Below are 25,000 nucleotides of genomic sequence, written 5' to 3' on the forward strand. Positions count from 1 at the left end.
AATCATGAAACCACCTTGATTTGAGTATGAAAAACATTTTATTACCAATATCAAACTGTCTGCCTAAACCACGCCACACGTACAGGAGGACCACACTACGATGAGAACAAAATCATGTCTTGGCACAGATATGTGATGTCATCACCTCGCAGACACGTGATGTCATCACGTTCGTGACGGCAGCCTGTCGCGCTAGGACGTCCCACTGGCCGTGTAGGAGAAGTGGGGGAAGCTGGGCCCGTCATCGCCATCCAACGTCTCCAGCACTCGGTCTGGTGGACGGCAGCAGAGAACCACAACAGGACAACACTCAGTACTTCGTCGTGACAGTGTTGACCATCTGTGTCTGTCAGATACAGGTCAATGGTAAATGGACTGCATTTATACAGCGCTTTCCTAACCAGTGGCTACTCAAAGCGCTTTACAATATTGCCATTGCCAACATTCACGCATTCATGCATCCATTCTCAGACCGACGGCGGTGTCAGCCATGCAAGGCGACGGCAAGCTCATCGGGAGCAGTTAGGGTGAGGTGTCTCGGCACGAACTAGCAACTTTCCTGTTATTAGCCAACCCACTCTAATTCCTGAGCCACATGCCGCCCCGCAATGGGAAGAAAGGACAACGGAGAACCACACTCAACCCTTCCTGGAGATAGACAGTGCATATTATAACAACACTGGTGTTGTGCACCAACCAATGGGGGAAGCTGTAGGTAATCAGCACAATGGGGTTATCAGGCCCTGAAGAGAGAGGAAGTGGGCGGATGTGGTGTGTCCCCACGACGACGTGGACTCAAGATGTTCAACTTTTCAAAAGAGAGAGAGCGAGAACGTCAAGAGAGATGGAGGAAGGAGAGAGGAAGAGAAGGAGAGAGGGAGAGTAGGGGAGGTTGTTTATGTACCGTGTCCGGGTGGGGTGATGGTTATGGCCTGACCGGTAAACTCCATGTCAAAATAGCGTGTGTCCATCTCTGAGGTCACCTGGGGCTTGAAGGGCGGAGTCAGCTGGTGGAAGAGGGAGGGGTTATGCAAATGAGGTGTGATGTGCTAGCGAACGCCAGCTTTTCCTCCCCTGACATTCTTGATGAGCTGTGATGGATGCTCTCTCCATACCTTCTTGAGAAAAACCTCCTCCCACCGGACCCCCGTGAAGAACTGGTGCTTCATGACCTCCTTGGCGTCCCCGGGACCACCGCCCAGCCTGATTTCAGAACAGGTTCAAAGGTCACCCAGTTTCACCATTAAGCAACCGATTATTGTTAGCGCAATTTCCAATTCTTACCAATGATCATTTATTTGACCAATCATTTAGGTCTATAAAATGTCCAAAATACTAGCAAACGTCAATCCAAACAATAACCCAACCCTTAGTCAAAAGTGATTACATTTGCTTGCTCTATCTGACAAGGAGCCGGGACAATTGATTAACCTAAATCATCGACAAAGCTCAACACGGTGTTGACAGCTTCAAGCCCAAAGCACAGGGAGCACGAATTTCACCACGCCTTCTTTTGTAGCGCGACGCACACAAAAACTGCAACCAGACTGCTTTCGCAGAGCACAACTGTAGAAGGGCTGCATTATTTCCTGCGGGCCTCAAATCAAACAATGCAAGCTTGTAATTGAAGGCAAAATCAAACAATATTTTTCACATTTGGCTAGGACCTGGCCCTCCTACCGGGCCTTGGGGTCCTTCCTCAGCAGGCCGGCCAGGAGGCGGCGGGCGGCCTGGCTCAGCGTGGAGGGGAGGCGGACCTCCTCGGTCAGGATAAGGGAGAACAGCGCCTCGTGGTCGTGGCTGTAGAACGGCAGCCGGCCGCACATCATCTCATACATCACCACGCCCAGACCCCACCAGTCCACCGCCCGGCCGTAGTCACTGTCCTCCAACACCTGGACACACACACACACACACACACACACACACAAGGTGTGGTCTTACTCTAAGGGGTGTGGTCTTACTCTAGGGTTGGTGGGCTTACTTTAGGGGGCATGGTCTTACTCCAGGGGGCGGAGTCTTACTCTAGGGGGTGTGGTCTTACTCTAGGGTTGGTGGGTTTACTTTAGGGGGCATGGTCTTACTCTAGGGGGCAGAGTCTTACTCTAGGGGGTGTGGTCTTACCTCTGGCGCTAGGTATTCAGGGGTTCCGCAGAAGGTAGTCATGGGGACGTCGTCTGTGACGCCCTCCTTACAAAGGCCGAAGTCAGTGATCTTAACATGGCCTTCTCTATCCAGCAACAGGTTCTCCAGCTGCAAGATATACATAATACACTGTACTATGGAAAGCCAAGAAGGCCACAAACTGGTCCTAGAATGTTGCGGTAAAAGGGCTAAACCGCACGGAAACCGTACGGAATCTGTGCGGTTTGGCAGGAATTTCGTACGGTTTGGCAGGAAAACCGTATGGAAACGGAATTCCTGCCAAATCGCACAGATTCCGTACGGATTCCATACTGATTCCGTATGGTTTCCGTGCAGTTTAGCCCTTTTACCGCGCCATTCTAGGGCCAGTTTGTGGCCTTCTTGGCTTTCCATACTGTTCTGACTGGAGCATGAAGACAAACACAAACACAGGCAGACAGATCAAGAGGGAAAATGAGAGCCAGAAAGGGAGAGACAGACAGGTAGACCGGAATGCCACACCTTGAGTTTGGACAGACAGACAGAGAGACAGAGAGCAGTGGGGATCTTAGCCCTTTGGGGGCTCCAGGCGAACAGTAATTTAGGGGCCCCTGCATCTACCGGTCTATTGTACCTTATGTCGCATAATGAGATACTCCATACAAGGGATGAACAAAAGTCACTATCCTTCTTTCATGCAAATGTTAATTATCTATTTACAAATTGAGAATAACATACAAAACAATAAGATTAGTTATGTTGACACATTACACTGACTGTTAACCTTATGTCATCATTTACCTGAGGGTTTCCAGTAGGTCACAGCAGCTATATGCTGTGACCTACTGGAAACCTACTGATAGCTGCTTCCAGCTATCAGTATTTTTCCTGTGCCCTTCAGACCTTTCATGGTTGATTAGATGCATTGCAAGGTTATTCCAGTGTTTAAATCCTTCCTCACTCAGTTGTTTTTGTTTTCCAAAAAGGCAACAACAAAAGCAAAAAACACGGTCTGCACTTTCACTAGACTAACCAAGACCTGTTCACCCTCTCATCATTTTCCCTTACTATGTAATAGTATGCTTTTGTGAATCTGCGGCCCTTGGGCCAGAGTGCTTGGTCATCCACTAGAATATGTGTGCGCCTGCCCAAGACACAGCAGCTTGGGCCAGAGTGCTGGGTCATCCACAAGAATATGTGTCTTGCAGTCATTGTTATCGTTATTGTCATCAATTTCAATAACCGAAGTGGAAGAAGGAGAACTAGAACTGCAAGCAGTTATGCAGGGGTCCAAGAAGTGTGCATTTCGCCGGCACAACGCGACAAGAAATGTGCTTTTTTGTGTGCGTCTGACGATGTCGTGTGCAAAGTTTGGTGTCGATTGGTCAAGAAATGTGGGAGCAGTAGCGAAAAAACAGTTTAGCGGTTTTCGCGATTTTGCGAAAAAAATTTATAGACGCAAATGGGCGTGGCCTATGCCAAACGATGCAGCAGACTCCAGTGAATATGTGGGTACAAGTTTTTGACTGTGGCAGGTTCGGTGTGGGAGCTATAGCCCCAAACGTGTTTCTCCTTGGTATAGCGCCACCTAGAGGCCGGCATGTCTGGATTTGGTTATCTAAGTAGCGGTGCCGGACCTGGTTCTAGTCATGTAATTGGCGCGTGTGCACCATTTACGGTTTGGGCTGTGGACCCACTTTCAAGGCGGGAAGTATAATAATAATAATAAGAAAAATCCTTACAAAAACAATAGGGATCCAACCTGTTGGCTTGGACCCCTAATGAGCAATATTCACTACCAGTTGTGCATCATCTCCGTCAGTTTGTTGACACACGTCATTAGCATCGCTGCTGGCTGAGCCAGAGCCACTTGGAATGAAAGGAGCAGTAACGTGACAGCAAACGACGTAGACGGCTGCTCTTGATCCGCCGACGGTCCCGCTAACACTGCGGTGGCTGTAAAAAAGCTGGATAGCTTTGGCAGCTTTGAAAGCAAGTCCTGCCTTTGGTCTTTCTTCTTATATTTATCTGACCCGCTTTCGTAAGATCGCTTCATGTTTCACTCGATTTATGTCTCACTCGATTTCTCTCTCTCTCTCTTACCGCTTACTGTTTTCAATTTGACATCATTTCTGCATACGCGTGATGAGCGTGATGCGCGTAACATGGAATAGTCCATGTAGTGCGGACTGAAGGGGGGTGCACACGGAAAGATCGTCAAAATATGAGTAATTAGACATCCCGATGCTACTATTGTGAAGAGATTTTTATAAAAATAATAAATATGGGGACAAAATATATGAATTGGGGCATTTTGGGGGCCCCAAAAACCTTCTATGGGGCCTGGGGCTCCAGGCAAATGCCTGGTTTGCCTAATAGTACGGCCCGCCCCTGACAGAGAGACAGAGAGACAGAGAGACAGAGAGACAGACAGACAGACAGACAGACAGACAGACAGACAGACAGACCTTTAGGTCTCTGTAGACAACATTTTTGACAGAGTGCAGGTAGTCGAGAGCAGAGACGATCTCTGCTCCGTAGAAACGAGCTCTTTCCTCCGAGAACACGCGCTCCCTCGAGAGATGGAAAAAAAGCTGGGAGGGAGTGAGGGAGGGAGGGAGGGAGGGAGGGAGGGGGGGGGGGGGGGGGGGGGGGGAGACAGACAGAGATACAGAGAAGGCGAAAGCGAAATGAGACAGAAAGACTATTTTAATAAAAATGTAGGCTACTTCTTTTCCAAAATACAAAAGAAAGTTGTAGCATTTTCTGCTTGCCGTGGGGACGGTCCAAGGCAAGCAGATCAGTTGAAGGAAAGAAGCTACTGCTACTGCATGCCCTCTAAGGACCAGCACAGCTATGAACTCATGGTTAAGGAATGCAGCAGTGCTAACCTCCCCTCCGTTGGCGTACTCCATGACGAAACACAGCCTGTCGTGGGTCTGGAAGGAGTACCGCAACACCTAACATCCAGAAACACATTTAATCTACTCCATATCACCGTCTGTTGTGTAGATATATGTATATATATTCAACACAAAAAAATATATATACTGTATATATATATAATTATTTCTAAAATAAATATAATTGATCCTCACGGTGAGGAAGGGGTGTCGGGACGTCTGCAGCACTCTGTTCTCCGTCAGTGTGTGAGCCACTTCATCCTGACAACAACAACAACAACGTAAGCAAACAACAATCAACAACACATTCACTGGTTTTGTTGTCACAAAATGTGTCCTCAAGTCATTAAATATTAGTCAGTATAAGTAAAACAACACCCCCCCATGCACGCACACACCCACATACACCCACACACAAACCCACACGCACTTGCACACACACACACACACACACACACAGTCACACAGTCAGGGGGTCAGGTTACCTTGGTGACGATGACCTCCTTGCGGAGGATCTTCATGGCGTAGTACCTCCCCGTGGACGTCTCCTTCACCAGGATCACCTTCCCGAACGACCCCCTCCCCAGCAGGCGCAGGTACTCAAAGTCCAGCATGGACTGGTTAACACACACATACACACACGCACACAAACACACACACACACACAAACACACACACACACACACAAACACAAACACACACCAATGTATCCATATAGATATTTATGCAAACACACATGCGTGCGCACAGATGCTTTTTAAGTAGTAGAAGAAAATGTCTAATGTTAATAATAATGAAGTTTTCTGTAGGTTTTAGAGCGCTAGAACCAGAACGGATCGTACCACTTTGTCTCTGGGGTGGTTGAGGTGAGGCTCGCTCCGGTCCTCCTCTGCCTCCTCCTGCTCCTCTGATCTCTGCAATTTGGCCGCCACCCCCTGGATGGAGCCCAGCCAGTCCTCCCTGACCACACACAGAAAAGAGCACAGCTCTGGGTTCAGCTGTCTAGAGAAGAGCTGTCCTGTCCGCAGAAGTCCTCAATAGATTAACTTTACCTGTACTCAATAGATTAACTTTACCTGTCCTCAGTAGAATTACTTTACCTGTCCTCAATAGATTAACTTTACCTGTCCTCAGTAGATTAACTTTACCTGTCCTCAATAGATTAACATTACCTGTCCTCAATAGATTAACTTTACCTGTCCTCAATAGATTAACTTTACCTGTCCTCAGTAGATTAATTTTACCTGTCCTCAGTAGAATAACTTTACCTGTCCTCAATAGATTAACTTTACCTGTCCTCAGTAGATTAACTTTACCTGTCCTCAATAGATTAACATTACCTGTCCTCAATAGATTAACTTTACCTGTCCTCAATAGATTAACTTTACCTGTCCTCAGTAGATTAATTTTACCTGTCCTCAGTAGATAAACTTTACCTGTCCTCAATATATTAACTTTACCTGTACTCACTGTATTAGCCTTACCTGTCCTTAGTGGATTAACCAAATCTGCACTCAGGTGTGTAAGGACCTTATATGTTCTCAGTAGATCAAGTTTACCTGTCCCCAGGTGTGGATTGACTTTGCTATACTTGTCCTCATTAGACTAATTTAACTGTTCTCATTAGATTAACTTTACTTGCCCTCAGTGGATTAATTGTACCAGTCCTCAGTCGATAGATTTGACCTGTACTCAGGTGTGTAAGGACCTTAAGTGTCTTCCGTGGATTGATTTTACCTGTCCTGTAAGGACCTTAAGTGTCCTCAGTGGATTAATTGTACCTCTCCTCAGGTGTGTCCACGTAGAAGGTCCTTTCTATGACTGTGGTCCACTGGAGACAGCGAATCATGAAGGAGTTGGCCTTCGGTCGCTCTGTCTTCATTACCTGACATTCTAGAGGTTGGGAGGAGGAGGAGAGCGGGAGTAGATGAAGAGCATGAGAGAACTAACATATTATATGTAGATAGAATCTTTCAGAGACCAACAGTATAGATCTAAAGACAATGGACATGAAATGTGCCTCCTTTAAGAGAACTAGAGTATTGACCTAGACTCGAGAATATAGCTCTTACGGGCAACAGAGAAGTTGTTTAGGGGGGTCACTAATTGATCTACACCCTGTGGTCGCTCCTTGTAACCGATGAAGGTACCGTCGCTTTTTAGGAGGAAGAACCTTGGGCGCCATGTTTTTATGTACTCTCCTGTGAGAGGGAGAAAGACAAACAGACAGATGAGACGGAGAGAGAGAGAGAGAGAGAGAGAGAGAGAGAGAGAGAGAGAGAGAGAGAGAGAGAGAGAGAGAGAGAGAGAGAGAGAGAGAGAGAGAGAGAGAGAGAGAGAGAGAGAGAGAAAGAGAGATTGAGAGAGAGAGGGAGAGAGAGAGTGAGACAGGGACATGCTAATTTGAGTACCTATAACTGTTGTACATATTTATTTTTGCATTATCTTGTATTGTTCTTATGTGAATTTCACAATGTAAATGCAGGTATCCATATGCCAGTAAAGCACTTTGAAATGTAATTGAATTAAGAGAGAGAGGGAGGAAGAAAGAAAGATGGACTATTTCTGTAGTAATGAGTTTATTACAGGGATAGACACGTACACAGTAGCCCAGACCATCAGACCCAAACAAACACAGGCACATACACACAAAGAGTTGTTAACCTCGTTTATGAAGCCATCCTTCCTTCACTATCGTCCCCTCAGACATCACGAGCTGCAGGCTCTATCTCCACTCTGATTGATAGGCGTAGAGGTCAGAGGTTGGCAGGACTTAATCAGAAAAAAAATCAGTAATTAATATCTGATAACTTCTAACTTGTTACTTATCTTAGCCACATTTAGAAATTCCATCAACAATTCTCTCTTTTTCAACAAGTACTGTGTTATTTTATAATTTCTTAATTGATTATTTCTTAATTGAATTGACAATCCTATTAATCAGCAATATTTATGTCCTTCTGTCTGAACTCGGTTGTTGGTAGATCAATGTTGGCTATTCCTGGCATCTGAGAGGGATCCAGAGACATCTGTTACATCATGTAACTGCCCAAGGGACAGCTAACACATTTAATCATCCATTCAATCACATACTTCCATTTCCGGACGCTCAAAATAACAGTTTTTTATTCTGCCCGTAACCAAGCAACAATCACACTTCCTGTGTCACTGCAGACAGCATGAACAGAGAATTAAAGTCTGTAATTATGGGAAAATCAGTCATAATAAGGAAAGCTACTATTATAAATATGCATTCATCTCAATGTTATCTACATCACTGGTTCCAAACCTGTTTGGGGCTAAGGGACGGTGCCATTAACTTTATCATTTTTTTGCAATTCATGTCACAGTGAAATCATCAAAATCCAACAGGTGATTTCCTGAATGGTGAAAAAGATATGTGTTGAAATGAAACATAGCTTTCATTATTTGGAATAATTGATGATTAATAAAGCAAATCTTAACAATTAACAATTACTTGTCAAACAAAAACAAAATTCAATATCACTTTCACTAAAGCCGGTCAGTAACAAGATAAAGGAACAATAACAGATGGAGGGATGATAAGGGAGAGACAGAACGATGGAGACAGAATGAGGGAGATTAAAGAGGAGAGACAGAATGATGGAGGGATGATAGAGGAGAGACAGGTTGATTGAGTTTATAGAGGAGGGACAGAATGATGGAGAGATGATTTAGGAGAGGATAAAATGATGGCGATGATAGAGGAGAGACAGAATGATGGAGAGATGATGGAGAGACAGAATGATGGAGAGATGATGGAGAGACATCGTCACTTCAAGATCACCGGCCTTTCACTCGGTACTGCCCCTGAATATGATGTCGACAGGTGAGAGAAATTAGTTTACCTGTGTATAGAAGAGTGAGGTCAGAGGTCAGGTCCCAGCAGTAGGACAGTAAAATATCCACCTCAAGGCGAGCCAGTGAAACACTCCTTCAACTACTCACAGGTGGTTAGGGTCAGTCCTCCCCTCTCTCGCCCCCTCCCTGCACCATGGTGTCTGCAAGGTCCTAGCTCCTACCTGGGTCCGGGAAGGGCCCTGAACTCGTGGGTCATATAAATATCATAGAGTAGTCCAAGTTTAATAAAACCATTACCAGCTCTCCAATGCTCTTCTCTTATTTTCTCTTCTGCTTTCCTGCCCCTTCTGTCCCCCCTCCTCTCTCCTTTCATTTATGTGCTCTTCCCTCCCTTCTCCTCGACTTTCTCCCTTGCTCCTCTCTTCTCTGGTCAAACTTCCCTCCCTCCATACCTCTCCTCTCCTCCTCTTCGCTCTCCTCCGCACCTCTCCTTTCATCCAATTGCCCCAGACGATGGCATCCGTGTCAACAACGGCAGCAAGATGGCTTCCATCACCTCAGGCTCGCGGCCGGTCTGCTCTGGGGGTTAACGCGGTGTTGGTGGCATCGCGTTGGCCTTCTCCAGAGGTTAATGCTGTTTGTGACCATCAGAAGTATCTTCTCCCTGGGGGTTAATGTTGTGTTTGTGACTATAAGAAAGGTTTTCTCTGCAGGTTAACGCTGCATCGGTGACGTCACAAAGGCCTTCTGGAGAGGTTAATGTTGTGTTTGTGGGCATCATGGAGGGTGTTAAGTGCAGGTTAATGCTGTGTTTGTGACCATCAGAAGGAACCAAGGCTGTGATTTCCCGTTAGAGAACGCTTCGGGCTGATGACATAAGCGCTGCAGCCTGGAAAATGATTCCCTTCCTCTCAACCGTTAACTTGAAATACTAGTGAATTTGAAATATCATCAGAACATATTATAACTAATTTAGCATTACATAATTTATTTTAGCAACTGATTGAACTAGTATCTAAAAATACAACTGAAAAGAGAGCAGGGTACGTAGAAACGCATTAGTGATTAATTATTCAAAGACAAACTATACTCGCCCCTGGTCATTAAGGTCATTAAGACCCTTAATGACCTGTGACTATATTTACTGCATATTGCAGTGCACATATGACTATGTTATTTGACTATCCATATCCATACATTTCTTTGAAAGGATTATACTGATAAAGATGACTATCGTACACCAGGGTTACTTTACACGTTTATTTTACACTTTTAAAAAACATTAATCACATGGAAGGTTCTACATCACAGCCCGCCAAAAACAATGCAGAAATTAATATAAAATGATATATAGGCTATATATATATATGTTCTTAAATATAATAAAATAATTTTTGTCAATTTGAAAAAAATAGTTTCTCTCTTGTGCTGTCAGTTCTCTATTGACACTTTGTTTCCAATTTCATATTGGAGTTTAAAATCATGACATTGATTACCAATAACAATCAGGTTCAGGTCCAAAGTAGAGGGGGGGTGAGTGGGGTCTTGTCTGAGAGAGTGTATTTGGGTTTGTAGGATCTTGTGACAGGAGTGTTTGGTCTTGGGGACAGTGGGTGTAGTATAAGGAGGGTGGGGTCTTTTGGGGACAGTGGGGGTAGTATAAGGAGGGTGGGGTCTTGTGGGGGACAGTGGGTGTAGAATGGGGAGGGGGGGGTCTTGTGGGGACTTCTGGGTCATTTTTTTTTTAAGATCAACTGGTGAGAGAAAGGAGAGAAGAAGTCAAAACATTAGCAGACGGGTTGGTGGTCCCTTCACGTCCAAACAGAATGGTAGCGGACACACAGCAAGACAGAAGAGCCAGAGACTACACGAGACGGGAGTCAGACGGGAACTCACCTCACTGTTGAGGGCAGATGTTTTTGGCCTTGCCGCGTGCGGATCTACCCTCTGGAACCGAGGAAGTCGAAACTGTGTTTTCAGAGAAGCACACCGATCCAGTCAGAGATGCAGCAGTACACCAGACCACCAGACCACATTAAGGCCCAATCCCATTTCTACCCCTTAACCCTTCCCCTTACCCCTCCCCCTTGTTTTGAAGGGGTAAGGGGAAGGGGTAAGGGGAAGGCGTAAGGGGAAGGCGTAAGGGGAAGGCGTAAGGGGTAGAAATGGGATTGGGCCTAAGGCCCAATCCCATTTCTACCCCTTACCCCTTCCCCTTACCCCTTCAAAACAAGGGGGAGGGGTAAGGGGAAGGGGTAAGGTGTAGAAATGGGATTGGGCCTCTACACTTAAACACACCCATTATCTCACCCGTGTCTTTGCCTGGCTGGGCGCCGCCCTCTGATCCCCCTCCGCTGGGCACTGGGTCCTCCAGACCGGCCCCTTCCCCCTCCTCTCCCGCCCCCTCCAGCGCGGCGTTGGTGATGCTTGGACGCTCCGCGCCTCCCTCCTCCCTGACCCGCCAGTCAGGAGAGGATGTGATCAGGGGCCTGGGCTCCGCGGAGAGCGTGGGGGTGGCGGGCGGAGACGGGAAAGAACTCTCAAGAACGGGGAGGTCAGAGAAACTGAGGACCACCGTGGATCCGTAGAGCCGGTCCTCCTTTGTGTTGGGGGAAGATTGTTGTGGTTCTGGGAGGCCTGCCGGTTCTGGAGCGCCTGGAAGATGTGGCGGTTCTACAAGTTGTGGAGGACGTGGAGGCATGCAGATGTGAGGACCATAGACACTAATGCTACCACCAATAATACTAGTGTGACTACGACCACCACTAGTAACACCACTAATAATACTAGTGTGAATACGACCACCACTAATAATACTAGTGTGACCACCACTAATAATACTAGTGTGACTACGACCACCACTAATAATACTAGTGTGACCACCACTAATAATACTAGTGTGACTACGACCACCACTAATAATACTAGTGTGACCACCACTAATAATACTAGTGTGACTACGACCACCACTAATAATACTAGTGTGACTACGACCACCACTCATAATACGCCACACTTTATTTATTTACACTTTATTATCACAGGTAGCAGGTCTTACCAGGCTGCCCGCTGTCCTCGGTGGTGCCAGCAGGGGGCAGTGTGTCTGAGTCAGGGGCCAGTGTGTATGCGTCAGGGGCCAGTGTGTCTGAGTCAGGGGCCAGTGTGTATGCGTCAGGGGCCAGTGTGTCTGAGTCAGGGGCCAGTGTGTCTGGGTCAGGGGCCAGTGTGTATGCGTCAGGGGCCAGTGTGTTTGCGTCAGGGGCCAGTGTGTTTGCGTCAGGGGCCAGTGTGTCTGCGTCAGGGGCCAGTGTGTTTGCGTCAGGGGGGAGTGTGTCTGCGTCGGGGCGGGATCTGCTCTTCTTGAGACAGAAGCCTTTCCTGATGTCCGCCAGCAGGTTGTCTATGATGCAGCCTTCCTCCTGTACCACCACAGTCTTCCTCACTGCAGAACGGGGAACACAGGCCACTACTGCATTGGTACTATGGCAACAGTGAACCATCGGTGCATACTACATCCATACCATACAGCATATGGATGAGGGATAGGTGGAAGAATAAATGAATGGATGGATGCTTACTAATAAATAGCAGTGCATTGTAATAAGGACCAGGAGCCTTTTTAACACTCACAGCGCTTTCCATCCTCCCCTTTGGGTCGTTTGCTCTCCTCCTCCTGCTGCTGCTTGCGCCGCCGCTCCACCTTCACAGCCTGCTCCCTGCGGCTGTGGTTCTCCTGAGGGGATGGGAAAACATCGATAGATTTAAAAAACGTATAAAAGAACGTATATATATTTGTATATCCGCACACGTCTATAAACTTATATGGCATAGATAGAAATTCAAAAATAAACATAGAATTCATCTTTCAGATTGGCTAGAGAGAGTTGAATTACCTTTCAGATTGGCTGGAGAGAGTTGAATTACCTTTCTGATTGGCTATAGAATATTTAAGGAACTCTCATTGGCTGTAGAGTTTCTAATTAGCTCTCTGATTGGCTGTAGACTGAGTCACCTTGTAGGCTTTGATGAAGAGCGCTCTGAAGGCTTTTAGGGTGTTGAAGACGTCCTGCAGGTCCAGCCTGGAGGGGTCTTCACAGAGGTACACCGCCAGCGTCCTCTTCTCTTCCTCGATGGACGTGAACATCTCCTGTAGCTTCTTGCAGCCGGCCAGGTTGTCCTGAAACCACAGAGGACATGTGAGACCCTCACCATAACCTCACCCTTAATACAGACCCTCACCATAACCACACCCTTAATACAGACCCTCACCATAACCACACCCTCAGTACAGACCCTCACCATAACCACACCCTTAATACAGACCCACACCATAACCACACCCTCAGTACCGACCCTCACCATAACCACACCCTCAGTACAGACCCTCACCATAACCACACCCTCAATACAGACCCTCACCATAACCACACACTCAGTACCGACCCTCACCATAACCACAGCCTCAGTACAGACCCTCACCATAACCACACCCTCAGTACAGACCCTCACCATAACCACACCCTCAGTACAGACCCTCACCATAACCACACCCTCAATACAGACCCTCACCATAACCACACCCTCAGTACCGACCCTCACCATAACCACACCCTCAGTACAGACCCTCACCATAACCACACCCTCAGTACAGACCCTCACCATAACCACACCCTCAATACAGACCCTCACCATAACCACACCCTCAGTACAGACCCTCACCATAACCACACCTTCAGTACAGACCCTCACCATAACCACACCCTCAGTACAGACCCTCACCATAACCACACCCTCAGTACAGACCCTCACCATAACCACAGAGAAAGAGGGCGCTGCCGTCGGTACCTTGATGGCCGAGAGGTAGTTCTCCTTCAGGTCCTCCGCAGAGGAAGCCTCCACCTTCTTCTGCGTGTTCTCCAGGAACCTGATGAGGGTGGCGGCCTCCGCCTGGATAGACTCCAGGGGCACCCTGAAACACACACACAGCTCACACCGTCAGCGGGCACCTGCTACCAATAAAGCTTTTAGAATTTGAAATTGACAAATGTTAAAGTTAACATCTGAATTTGAATTCCAAATTCTTTAATTGGCCATTTCAGAGTTGAATTTTTCCGAGAGGTCTTTTCCGACTCAGTCTCCTACCCAGCGGCCTTGTCACAGATATCCAGATCCTCTGGTAACTTCAGCAGGTCCGGATGGTTCTTCTCAGCCTCCTGTAGGTTAAAAAGAAAACCGGATCAAACCAGACCAACGGTCTGAGGGAGGCTACTGAGACCGGTTGGGTCTCAGTAGCCTCCTGTGCTGCGCCCTGTTGCCGGTAGGTCCAGTAGGGTACCTCTATCATGTGGTGGAGCAGGGTGATCCGTGACCCCGTGGCTTTGGTCTCCGTCAACTTGAGCAGAGTGCTGATCTTAAACCCTTCTGCGTTCCCTGTATGGCTGCCCTGAGGGGGAGGGAGGGGGAAGAGATAGATTCATTCATTCATTCATTCAGAATGAGGCTTATCTGGTCTGTTGTTTGTTGTGAAGAAGCTTACATAGTTGAGAAAGTTCCCGATGTCGAGGGTAAGTTTACAGAAACTGGGCAAGCGTGGGCTGTTCTTAAGGCCTTGAGACAAGAAAACACAATATTACACAGATGTAAATACATCAATGCACAATAATACACAATAGTACACATAAGATGTGTACTATTTTACACTATTGTACTATTGTACACTAGATGTGTACTACTTTACAAATCTAATTAATAGTAAAATGTGTGCATAAAAAAGTAGTGTGCAATCTCATGAAATCTTAATCCAACACTCAAATGTATATGTGATTCTGTTTTGTTACGTCATTTTAAACTCATTTTATTTCTTGTTGTGTAGAATAGACATTTTTATTGGACTTCATTATTTGTAACCCACATCAGAAGATTCACAATGCCTGTACCCCGATCACAAAATGTGGTAATTGTGCTTCATAAAATGATTTACACACGGCTAATTAGACAAAAATTCACATTTTATGCACGAAACTTTGAACGCAATGAAGAAACCACTTGCAGATATGAATTTTACGTACCGGATCGCACAAAAGATTTGTTATTTTTTAACTAATCGTTTGTGAATCACATATCATTAGTATGCAGCCGCATTATACTGATTAGATGTGGCAAACATTCTACAAAATTCAACAAGAATTTATTAATTAGTCGTGTGGATATCATTTTACGCAGCACAATTAACAAATATTTGTGAATGGAGGTATATGCATTGTGAATCTTCTTCTGTGGGTTACAAATATTAAAGTCTAATTAAAAACATCCATCGTGTCCTAAGCATGTGAATAGCATGTCGCTAGCATGCAGAGTGGGACTGACTCTTGCAGGCTTGCTCCACCAGCTGGGCTTTGGGCATCAAACTCTCCAACACAACGCTGGTCTCCTCGCTCAGCAGCATGCAATCTATACGCAGCGTGTAGCTACACACACACACACACACACACACACACACACACACACACACACACACACACACACAGACACACACACACACACGGTTATGGCAGTTACAGTACAATCAGGGCGATTTAGACCAGATCTTGCCCCTCAGGACAACGGGGTATCAAACTTGCTGAGCGCGGAGTGCAATAGCCAATTCAAAAAAGTCTTGAAAGTGACACGAGAGAATCCAAATGACCTAAAACTCATGTTACTAATGTCACTCATAATGGCTAAAGCTGTGATATTTGTTTACTATTGTCAACTTTGAAAACACGTTAAAAATCATGTATTGTGCTGTATGGTTTTAAAGATCTACTTGAGACTACTCATTTCCAACTCTCTATAGAAAATCATAAAAAAAACTCAGATTTATAGATTATAACCATCAATGTTATTATCATTTATGTTAACATCCATGGTTTACCAACACCTCCCGCTTGGTCAAGAGAGTATAGCGAGAGTTTCTGTTGTGGAGTTGCCTGGAGTTGTTTATCATCTACCTTCATTTAAAAATTGTATACTATTTTCTAAATCATGCAGTCTGTCCCCAGCATTGGGTAATGTTCAGGTAATCAATAGGACAGATTTTGTTAAGATATATGGGTGTAGTACCATGGGACAGCCAGCAGGAGGAGATAAAAGCGGTCGACGTCAGCCAGCTTGTCTGGTTCTCCTTCATAGGAGCGCAGGTTTTCCACCTGAAAGAGAGTTTTTCATACAACAGCTTCAACTGTAGAGTAGACTCTATAGACTCAGTCTACGCATTTAGAGTCCCACCCACTCACCTCGTGTTTCTCTGGGAGCAGTTTCAGCAGCTGTTTCAGCGTTTCAACGTTAAACTTGGAGCCGTCTCCTCTCTGGATCATTGCCACAAACTCCTCATGGGAACTGTAGTCCAACAGCAAAACACCAAGCAGAATGATGTTAATCAGTGATTCCACTGAGCATCGATGGAAACACTCATCTTCAGGGAAACATATGATATTACAATTACAAGATTACAAAAAAACGTCCCCAATGTTTGTTTGAGTGTGTTTGTTTACCATCGGAATTGCTTCAGGAAGATGTTGAGGTTCAGATTTTTTTTACCGTCGATGAAAGAAATCTGAGAAGAGATGAAAAATAACATTTCTTTCAATTAACATTCTTCATTAATCCATTATGTAAATAACAAACAACTCTAGCTATATAAAATGAACCAACAAAGCCAGTTCCACTTCCGGCTGAGAAGAGCTAGACGAAGGTCCCGACCGCTCCTGTCCTAAGGTATTCACAGAGTACCTATGGATACCTATTGTTATTTTAGCGTTTGTCTGATACTATTATTTCTGATTGGTAATGCCTATATATCAATGCGGTCGATGGTCAAAAGATTTCAATTTGGGGGATATATACATATCCACTGTAGGCAGGTCTCGAAAAAGTTTTGGTGGCAAAATTTATTTCGGGGCCGCTATAATGTCCGGTCAGAGACAAAAACGTTGGCATGGCCGCCCCATAAAGTCTGTCAAGGTAGATTTTGCTTTTGTGTGTGTCGAAAGCTAAGAAATGAGGTCACAGCGCCAAATTGTAATTTTTGGAAAAAATGCTAAGCTTATTGCTAATGCTCAACTTCCATTGCAAGTCGCATAAGAAGGAGGCCGGAACTTGAAACTTTAAAAGAACATAGAGGAACCCTCCCTCAACACGTGTACATAGTTTGTGTGTCTCTCTGTTTAACTGACTTTGCCTGTCTCAAAAAAGAACTGTACCATACAACTTATGCGTGATCCAAAAGTCCTACTATGTTGTAGCAGAACCTCTGGGGGAGGCGGAGCAGAGCGTGGGCCGCTAACCAACCACTCAAAGGGGCGGTGATACGCCAGGTTCTATTTCATGTAATCTACGCCGTCCAGACCTCGCCTTATGGGCTTGTCCCGTACGCGCTCTCACATGCACTGAAAATTTCAACTATGCACCAATCAACGCGGGCACTGCCCACATTCACCGCGGCCCAGTGTATATCATGCGGCTTACAGAAGAAAAAAAATGGCATCGGTAAATGTCCAGTTAAATGCACCTCCTTGGGCTTGGCCGGGGGCCCGGTGGCTTTAGCCGGGCCGTCGGTCTTCGGCAGAGCGAACAGCTCCTCGATGCTGGTGTAGTTGGGCTCCAGGGGTCCGGATGAAGCAGAGGTCCACATGGATTGACCCTCTGGGGTCACGCAGAGGGGAGAGGGAGAAGGTTAGCACCCCCAACCACCACGTGACTCTATCCGATCAATCGTTTCTTTTTAATGTTTCCATTCCGAATAATCGCTTGATTGGATAAACCGATTCAATGATTATTGGGAATTCCAGGTGTTCTCATTGTTTACATTCACAACCCTGGAACAACTCAGAATTGACGATCGCTCGATGGATCATCGAGGGGTCATTTGGTGGAAGATATGACACACACACACACACACACACACACACACACACACACACACACACACACACACACACACACACACACACACACACACACACACACACACACACACACACACACACACACACACACACAGACACTGACCTAAGACGGTCATTTTCTGCCAGTTGAGTTTCTTCATGCGCTGGGTGGGGCAGCGACCAGGGGGGGCAGACTTAATGTAAGCTCTGCCAAGCCCTCGAGAAACATTGGCTTCAATCATTCCACCAGGAGGAGGAGGAGGAGGAGCTCCAAAGGGAAGAGGAGGAGGTGGAGGAGGAGGTGGACCCCCTCCAACGCCAGGGGGAAGTGGAGGAGGTGGAGGAGGACCTCCTCCAACGCCAGGGGGAAGTGGAGGAGGTGGAGGAGGACCTCCTCCAACGCCAGGGGGAAGTGGTGGAGGAGGAGGAGGTGGAGGAGGACCTCCTAAACACGGAGGCAGAGCTGGGGGAGGAGGAGGTGGAGGAGGACCTCCTAAACACGGAGGCAGTGGTGGGGGAGGAGGAGGTGGAGGAGGACCTCCTAGACACGGAGGCAGTGGTGGGGGAGGAGGAGGTGGAGGAGGTGATAGATTAGTGGTTTGGGATAGGTCAGAAAGGCTGTCCATCAATACAGTCTGGACCGCCATGTCAGTGGTCGGGACCCTCCGATTGGGGGAGACAGGGGGAGGCAGGGCCTTTGAGGGAAGGAACCTAGATAAGAGCTGCTCCGCGGATTCCTCTGGGATCTGATCTGAAATACAGAAACACACACACACACGCACACACACACACACAAACACACACACACACACACACACACACACACACACACACACACACACACACACACACACACACACACACACACACACACACACCTCATTAAACTACCATGTCAGTCATTAAACATATCTGCAGATACCGGTCGATAAGTAGCAGGGAGAGGTTAAGCATGGCAGAGTATGGGAACATTGGGGATCGATCTCAGAACCGTTCGGCAGAAATTGGAACACCCTTAAAAACGTCTCTATGAAAGTCAGAGCACACTACCATCCTGGGACAGCAGCATGGCTCGGTCCACCAGGGTCTCCAGGACCCCCCAGACATCTGTCCTGTTTGGAGACACCAGCAGCAGAGCCTGAAGGACTGACAGCAGGTGGAGCGATGCCGGGGTGCTGCTCACCTGCCACCAGCAGGGGGAGACAAACACAATGCATGGAGAGATGGAGAGGTGATGGAGGAGAGACAGAATGATGGAGAGGTGATGGAGGAGAGGCCGAATGATGGAGAGGTGATGGAGGAGAGACAGAATGATGGAGAGGTGATGGAGAAGAGACAGAATGATGGAGAGGTGATGGAGGAGAGACAGAATGATCAAGAGATGATGGAAAAGAGACAGAATGACGGTGACATGATAGAGGAGAGATGATTTAGAGGAGACAGAGTGATGGAGAGGTGATAGGGGGAGGAGGAAGAGGAAGAGCATACTCTGGTAAACAGGCTGGTGAAGACGTCTTGGTGGCTGCTCATGTCGATGCCACCATACATCTCCATCATGTCATCCTCGTCCTCTGCCAGCGAGTTCTCAAATGTTTCGCACTGGTGGTTCAGATTCATGTCATCCATATCCCTGCAGGGGACACAGACAGACAGACAGACAGACAGACAGACAGACAGACAGACAGACAGACAGACAGACAGACAGACAGACAGACAGACAGACAGACAGACAGACAGACAGACAGACAGACAGACAGACAGACAGACAGATAACAGGATAGACAGATCAAGAGAAAGATACACGGTCAGAATGAGGTTAAACAGTGACAGACAATTTTTCAATTCTTCTGGTGGAGTTGGGCGTGTTCTGTACCTTAGTCTGGGCAGTAGGTCAAGCAGCTGCAGACCTGGAAGAGAAGTAACAACAACATAAAAGATAGTACATTGTAGATAATACTAAACTCATAGACCGTAGACTATAACGACAATTGCACAATGCAACGGTGGACAGTTTGTACTCCTGCTAACTTTTGGACTTTAACCGTTTGTTTTTACTCTTATTCTATTTACTGGAGTTTTTCTCTTCACTGTGAATTGGTTCGCTATTGGAAAAACTTGAATTTCCTTTGGGATCAATAAAGTATTCTTCCATCCATCTATCGAAACATATACTATCTCTATCCATCCTTCCATCCCCTATCAACCATTGCTGAGTATGGGCTACATCCATTGTGATCAATAATATTGATAGTGACCTATGAACTCCTTGCGCAGCTTGTCCCTCTTGCGGAGGTCGTCCAGGCCGTGAAGCAGCGTGTTCACCATGCCCATGAGGGTCTCCAAGTAGTCCACGTTGTCCGTGGCGTGGAGCTCGTTCATGATCACGCTGAACCGATACTGCTGCTTCTTCAGGCTCTGGGGGGGAGACACAAGCTGGGGTCAAAACCAACAACCACCAGGGTCTAGACCCTACAACCACCAGGGTCTAGACCCAACAACCACCAGGGTCTAGACCCAACAACCACCAGGGTCTAGACCCAACAACCACCAGGGTCTAGACCCTACAACCACCAGGGTCTAGACCAGGGGTCACCAACGCAGCGCCTGCGGGCACAAGGTTGCCCGCTAGCACCCTATGAGGCGTCCGCAGGCCTGTTCTAAACATAGCACAACTCATTCTTGAACAACTCTTTCCCACCTTTTTTAAGTCATTGTTGATAATTATTGTGAGAAATCATTAACATGATCAGTGTCTTCACGTAGATATGTGAATAGATACTATCATTAATCATTAATAATAATATATAACTAAAGGCAAACTGAGCAAATTTGTTATTTCAGAAGTGTATCAAACTCGTGTGCCCTTCGTATGACTCAGTACCCATGAAGTAGCTCTCACGTTCAAAAAGGTTGGGGACCCCTGGTCTAGACCCTACAACCACCAGGGTCTTAACCCTACAACCACCAGGGTCTTAACCCTACAACCACCGGGGTCTAGACCCAACAACCACCAGGGTCTAGACACCATAACCACCAGGGTTGTCACGACCCGACTGGAGCCAGGGTCTAGACCTGCCAACCATCATAATCTTAACCCCCACACCACCTTGCGTCCAACCCCCACAAACACAGGGTTTAGACCCCAAAACCACCATTGTCTGAACCCCGCAACCACCTTGGTCTAGATCCCACAACCACAAGGGTCCAGAACCCACAACCACAAAGGTCTAGACTCCACAACAACCAGGATCTGAACCCCACAACCACCACAGTCTAGACCCCACAACCACCAGGGACTCAACCCTACAACCACCAGGGTTTATTCACCACAACCACCAGGGTGTAGACCCCACAACATCAGGGTCAAGACTCTACTGAAACCAGGGTCTAGATCCGCCAACCATCAAAGTCTTCACCCCACAACCACCTTGGGTCCAAGACCCCAGGGTCTAGACCCCACAACTATCAGGGTCTAGACCCCACAACCACCAGGGTCTAATGTTATGCATGTGCTTCCCCTCACATTGTTTTAATGGAATGAACATCTCCCAGAAGTGAAGAGCAGGAAGACACGTTGAGACAGTAAGGCAGTGAGTCACCTTGTAGTGCTCCAGGGCATCGACGGTCTGCTGGTGTCCACTGAGTTTATACAGCGTGATGCACGACAGCAGCCTAAACACCTCCATCTTCACCATCATGTTAGACGTGTCCAGAGCTGACAGAGAGACACATTGACACAGCAGGTGAGATAGACAGACAGGTCAGGGAGACGGAGAGACAGGCAGACAGACACCAACAGACAAACAGCCAAGTAGAGACAGACAGACCTCTTCTTCTTTCAAGCAAAGTACCTGCTACAAATCTCATTGACACTATGGCTGATAATATACAACACAGCACACAACCCTATATTTGATATCTTCCATCCCAGGCGGTGGCCCCCTCACCCTGGGCCAGCGTTCGAACGTATCCCTGGTTGTCCAGCATGAAGTCAAGGCCAGTCTTGGAATTCATGACGGCGCGCACGCAAGCCACGCACTTCAGCTGGAGCAGGGCGTCGGTGATGTGCAGGCACCCCCGCCCGGACACTCGCTCCAAGGCCTCCAGCAGCAGGTCCAGCCCGCGCAGCTCCAGGAACTGCACCTTCCAGGCCGTGGTGCTGGACTGCAGGCGCCTCAGCAGCCCTGAGTAGTTGGTCACCGTCGGGACCTGCGCAGGTCAAAGGTTGAAAGGTCACTTAGCCTGGTTCTGCTGGTCAGATTTAAAGGGATACTTCCTGGTGCTTTGATTGAACCATTGTAACCGCCTCTACAGTAATGGTTTCACTAAAACATCCGTAGCCAATATAGTTTGGCAACATTACTTCCTTGTTCCAATGAAATGGGATGACATGTGAATTAAAAAAGGGAAATATAGCACTTTCGTCTTTTGGAAATGTGCGTGGTCATTAGTAAAGACTTTGTTGACAACAAAACAGTAATCGCGTACTTCACAAAATGTCTAATAACAAAGGCAAAAGAGCTATCTGGCTATTGTTGTACATTTAAGAGTAATCGGCATAACAAAGTCAATATATCTTCAAAGGATGTTTTATTAAAGCCAGGAGAGAAGGCTTGTGATAGTTTCAAATCTTTCATACCTTCATACCTGACATTTCACGGGTTATTGATGGTATTTCTGTGAAAGCTGAGCTGGTGGTGATAGAATGCATTGTAGGATGTATGACATTGTCTCTTCTGCAGTGCTGTGTCTCCAAGTCTTGCTGGGTGCAAACAATACTTATGGCCCATAGAATAATGAATAGATAGGAAAAAAGTGCCCTTCTTCTATGGCTTCTTGATGGAGTGTGCTGAACACGGAGCTGATGTGCGGGCGATGGGGGCAGACAGGCAGTTCAAGGACATCCTTGGGCTAATAAACTGCATATGAAAACCGCAATAATAAACTGCAAGGGCAGAAGTCATCTCAAGATAAAGTTGTATGTGCCAATGTTTTCATGATGCAATCAAAGACCCAGCGAGAAACATGACGGACAGTCTCTGGCAAGAGGTGAATGGAGAAGACAGCCCTGCGTCTGTGACAGGATCTGGTGTCACCCTTGCGAATGGATTCACTGGAACTTTGTCGGTGAAATTACTTAGATCTCCGGGAAGCTGTTTTACAATGATTCACAGGACATGGCCGGGCATGTCCTGTGAGAGCATCCTAGACACAAATGTACGTTACAAAAATGGCTCCTCATCCACTTCCCCTCAAAAGATCTGCACTCATTTAGCCTGTTGAATGTCTGGTTAAAGAGTTGAGTCCCATTGTGACATTAGATTGCACACGCCACGCCACTCATGGAAACAGAAAGAGGAGCAGGTGTAATTTTGACGGAATGGAAAATAATGCATTCACTATTTTTCCGCTATAGTTTCAAATGAAAGAAGGGGGGGGGGGGGGGGGGGTGGGGGGGGGAGGTTACCTGGAGCAGTCGGATGCAGAGCTCTGGGTCTGCATCCTCCAGGTTGGCGTCCAGCTGGGCGTCGGCGTCTGGACCGCTGCTGGTCACCAGATCCTTCGCCGTCCCCCATTTAGCCCTGGCGGCCATCGGTACTGGAGTCTGAGACACAGAGAGAGAGAGAGAGAGAGAGAGAGAGAGAGAGAGAGAGAGAGAGAGAGAGAGAGAGAGAGAGAGAGAGAGAGAGAGAGAGAGAGAGAGAGAGGGAGAGAGAGAGCGCGCTGGGGACAGAACAGAGGTAGGTGGACCAGGTCGGAGAAGGAGGGAGATCAAAGGTATATGAGAGATGTTCAAAGACCGCCTGAAGTCCCACTAGCGGCACTCACACGTGCACACACACATCATGCACGGACAAAAACAGATGGGATTTGGGAGGTGAGGAAAGGAAAGGAGTCAGGAGAAGAGGAGAGGACATGGGAAGAGGGGAGCGGAGAGCAGGGAGAGAAGTGGTAAGAGGAGGGAAAGGAAGAGGAGCAGAGGGGATGGAAAGAGGAGAAGAGGGAGTATTCTTTCACCGCACATTAATTAGCGTCAGTGAATTCATACCAGCGGTTGTTTCTATAGCAACAATGTAAATGTCATGTAAAAGTTATGGTCGGTTAATGGTCAGAGAAGCTGGCTTAGGAGAATAGGAAAATTATTTACATTCATAAATCCAAAAAATTGTTTTGGAATAAATATATTATATAAGATAACCTTTACCCGCACTTTTAAATTGATCGTTGTTTTATGTGACTGTTGAGCAAATCGCTGCCGTGGTTTTAAGAGGCAGCTCCGGGCTGTTTGGTACCAGGAGCCAGAAGACTCCCTCCTCCTCTTCCCTCTACTCCTCCACCACAGATAGTCGATGTAATCTGCCTAAAGATCTAAATAAATAAACACATTTCCCACTCAAAAGTTTGAGGCGACGGCCAGCCCAACAGCTGATCTGATCTAGAAAGGTTATTTTGTTTGCTTCACTTACCGTTAAAGGTGACGCGTTGCGGCTGACACGTTATTGGAACTCTTTCAACTCCAAGCGTTAGAGCGACCATCAGTTTAAAACTTTTTGAGAGGGGAAGAGACTTTTTCTGAATACTTGGCGAGCGGAGAAAACCCCGCCTGCACAGTTGTGCTGAGTCGGACAGGGCGGGTCACTCGCTCCTGAACTCGAGAATCACTGGTGGGAGAGGATCCTGAACCTACCGTTATTCCTGTCAGCCGAAACGGCATTTCCGGTCTGTAACTTTCTTTACAGTTAACGTCTCAAGTTAGATGGGGAGAGAAATCAGAGAATACTGTACATACATCCCTATCAATTGATCTCAATAAGATATTGCTTGAACAATGCCAATTCTTTCAGTTCCAGTGTCTATGGATTAAGGCTTTTGCACTGTTCACTGCAGGCCTACTTTTATAGGCTATATTGGTAAAATACAGTATATTATAATTATTGTACATATACTATTGTTAATACTGATACTTTACGTCAATTGTAATTGTACTGAATAATTTCTACTTCATTATATCGTGAGACTATTTCTTTTTCAATTAGTACCTGCCTCTCATATTGATATTTTAATGAATGTGCCAAGCAGAAATGTAATCCAGTAGGAGCTGTGGCAGGTAGTTTACATGACCAGACAACCTAATTTGGGTCTCATCCTGCAATTTCTGGCATGACCCTTCAGCATTCCTTCAGTGCTACCAAGGTTCCCGAGGCCGCATGACACAATCTCTTTCTG

At 46.7% G+C, this 25,000-nt stretch overlaps 2 protein-coding genes across 2 annotated transcripts; both read right to left on the reverse strand.

The window, feature by feature from the left end:
• On the reverse strand, positions 1-7,737 carry LOC115534881 (RAC-alpha serine/threonine-protein kinase). The gene is made up of 13 exons (XM_030346163.1): positions 7,692-7,737; positions 7,100-7,228; positions 6,809-6,920; positions 5,870-5,987; positions 5,513-5,644; positions 5,223-5,288; positions 5,016-5,084; positions 4,593-4,718; positions 2,125-2,253; positions 1,681-1,895; positions 1,116-1,203; positions 905-1,007; positions 1-272 (listed from the first exon to the last, which is right to left on the reverse strand). Exons 1-13 carry the CDS (start codon positions 7,735-7,737, stop codon positions 193-195), a joined length of 1,413 nt encoding a protein of 470 aa, XP_030202023.1. The 3' UTR covers positions 1-192.
• A 2,358-nt stretch (positions 7,738-10,095) lies between these two features.
• LOC115534882 (inverted formin-2) lies at positions 10,096-24,420 on the reverse strand. The gene is made up of 25 exons (XM_030346164.1): positions 24,241-24,420; positions 23,985-24,142; positions 23,241-23,378; positions 21,721-21,982; positions 21,373-21,488; positions 20,029-20,188; positions 19,647-19,680; positions 19,262-19,403; positions 18,824-18,956; positions 17,898-18,524; positions 17,398-17,531; positions 16,382-16,443; positions 16,124-16,226; positions 15,951-16,036; positions 15,216-15,316; positions 14,386-14,456; positions 14,185-14,292; positions 13,992-14,062; positions 13,695-13,818; positions 12,862-13,026; positions 12,480-12,582; positions 11,908-12,291; positions 11,160-11,522; positions 10,746-10,817; positions 10,096-10,603 (listed from the first exon to the last, which is right to left on the reverse strand). Exons 3-24 carry the CDS (start codon positions 23,364-23,366, stop codon positions 10,747-10,749), a joined length of 3,546 nt encoding a protein of 1,181 aa, XP_030202024.1. The 5' UTR covers positions 23,367-23,378; positions 23,985-24,142; positions 24,241-24,420; the 3' UTR covers positions 10,096-10,603; position 10,746.
• Positions 24,421-25,000: the final 580 nt, after the last annotated feature.

The sequence above is a fragment of the Gadus morhua genome, chromosome 21, assembly GCF_902167405.1.
Source record: "Gadus morhua chromosome 21, gadMor3.0, whole genome shotgun sequence".
Lineage (NCBI taxonomy): Eukaryota > Metazoa > Chordata > Actinopteri > Gadiformes > Gadidae > Gadus > Gadus morhua.

What these genes read in the sequence shown, in the direction of transcription:
- LOC115534882 (XM_030346164.1), bottom strand. Translation starts at nt 23,366, where the DNA reads ATGGCCGCCAGGGCTAAATGGGGGACGGCGAAGGATCTGGTGACCAGC. An exon ending in ATGCCCTGGAGCACTACAAG is followed by an intron (nt 20,189 to 21,372) that starts GTGACTCACTGC and finishes TCTCCCCCCCAG; the next exon opens with AGCCTGAAGAAGCAGCAGTA. An exon ending in TTCCTGAAGCAATTCCGATG is followed by an intron (nt 16,227 to 16,381) that starts GTAAACAAACAC and finishes GTTGGACTACAG; the next exon opens with TTCCCATGAGGAGTTTGTGG.
- LOC115534881 (XM_030346163.1), bottom strand. Translation starts at nt 7,737, where the DNA reads ATGTCTGAGGGGACGATAGTGAAGGAAGGATGGCTTCATAAACGAG. An exon ending in AGGATGGCTTCATAAACGAG is followed by an intron (nt 7,229 to 7,691) that starts GTTAACAACTCT and finishes TCCCTCTCACAG; the next exon opens with GAGAGTACATAAAAACATGG. An exon ending in AGGAGGTTTTTCTCAAGAAG is followed by an intron (nt 1,008 to 1,115) that starts GTATGGAGAGAG and finishes CTCTTCCACCAG; the next exon opens with CTGACTCCGCCCTTCAAGCC.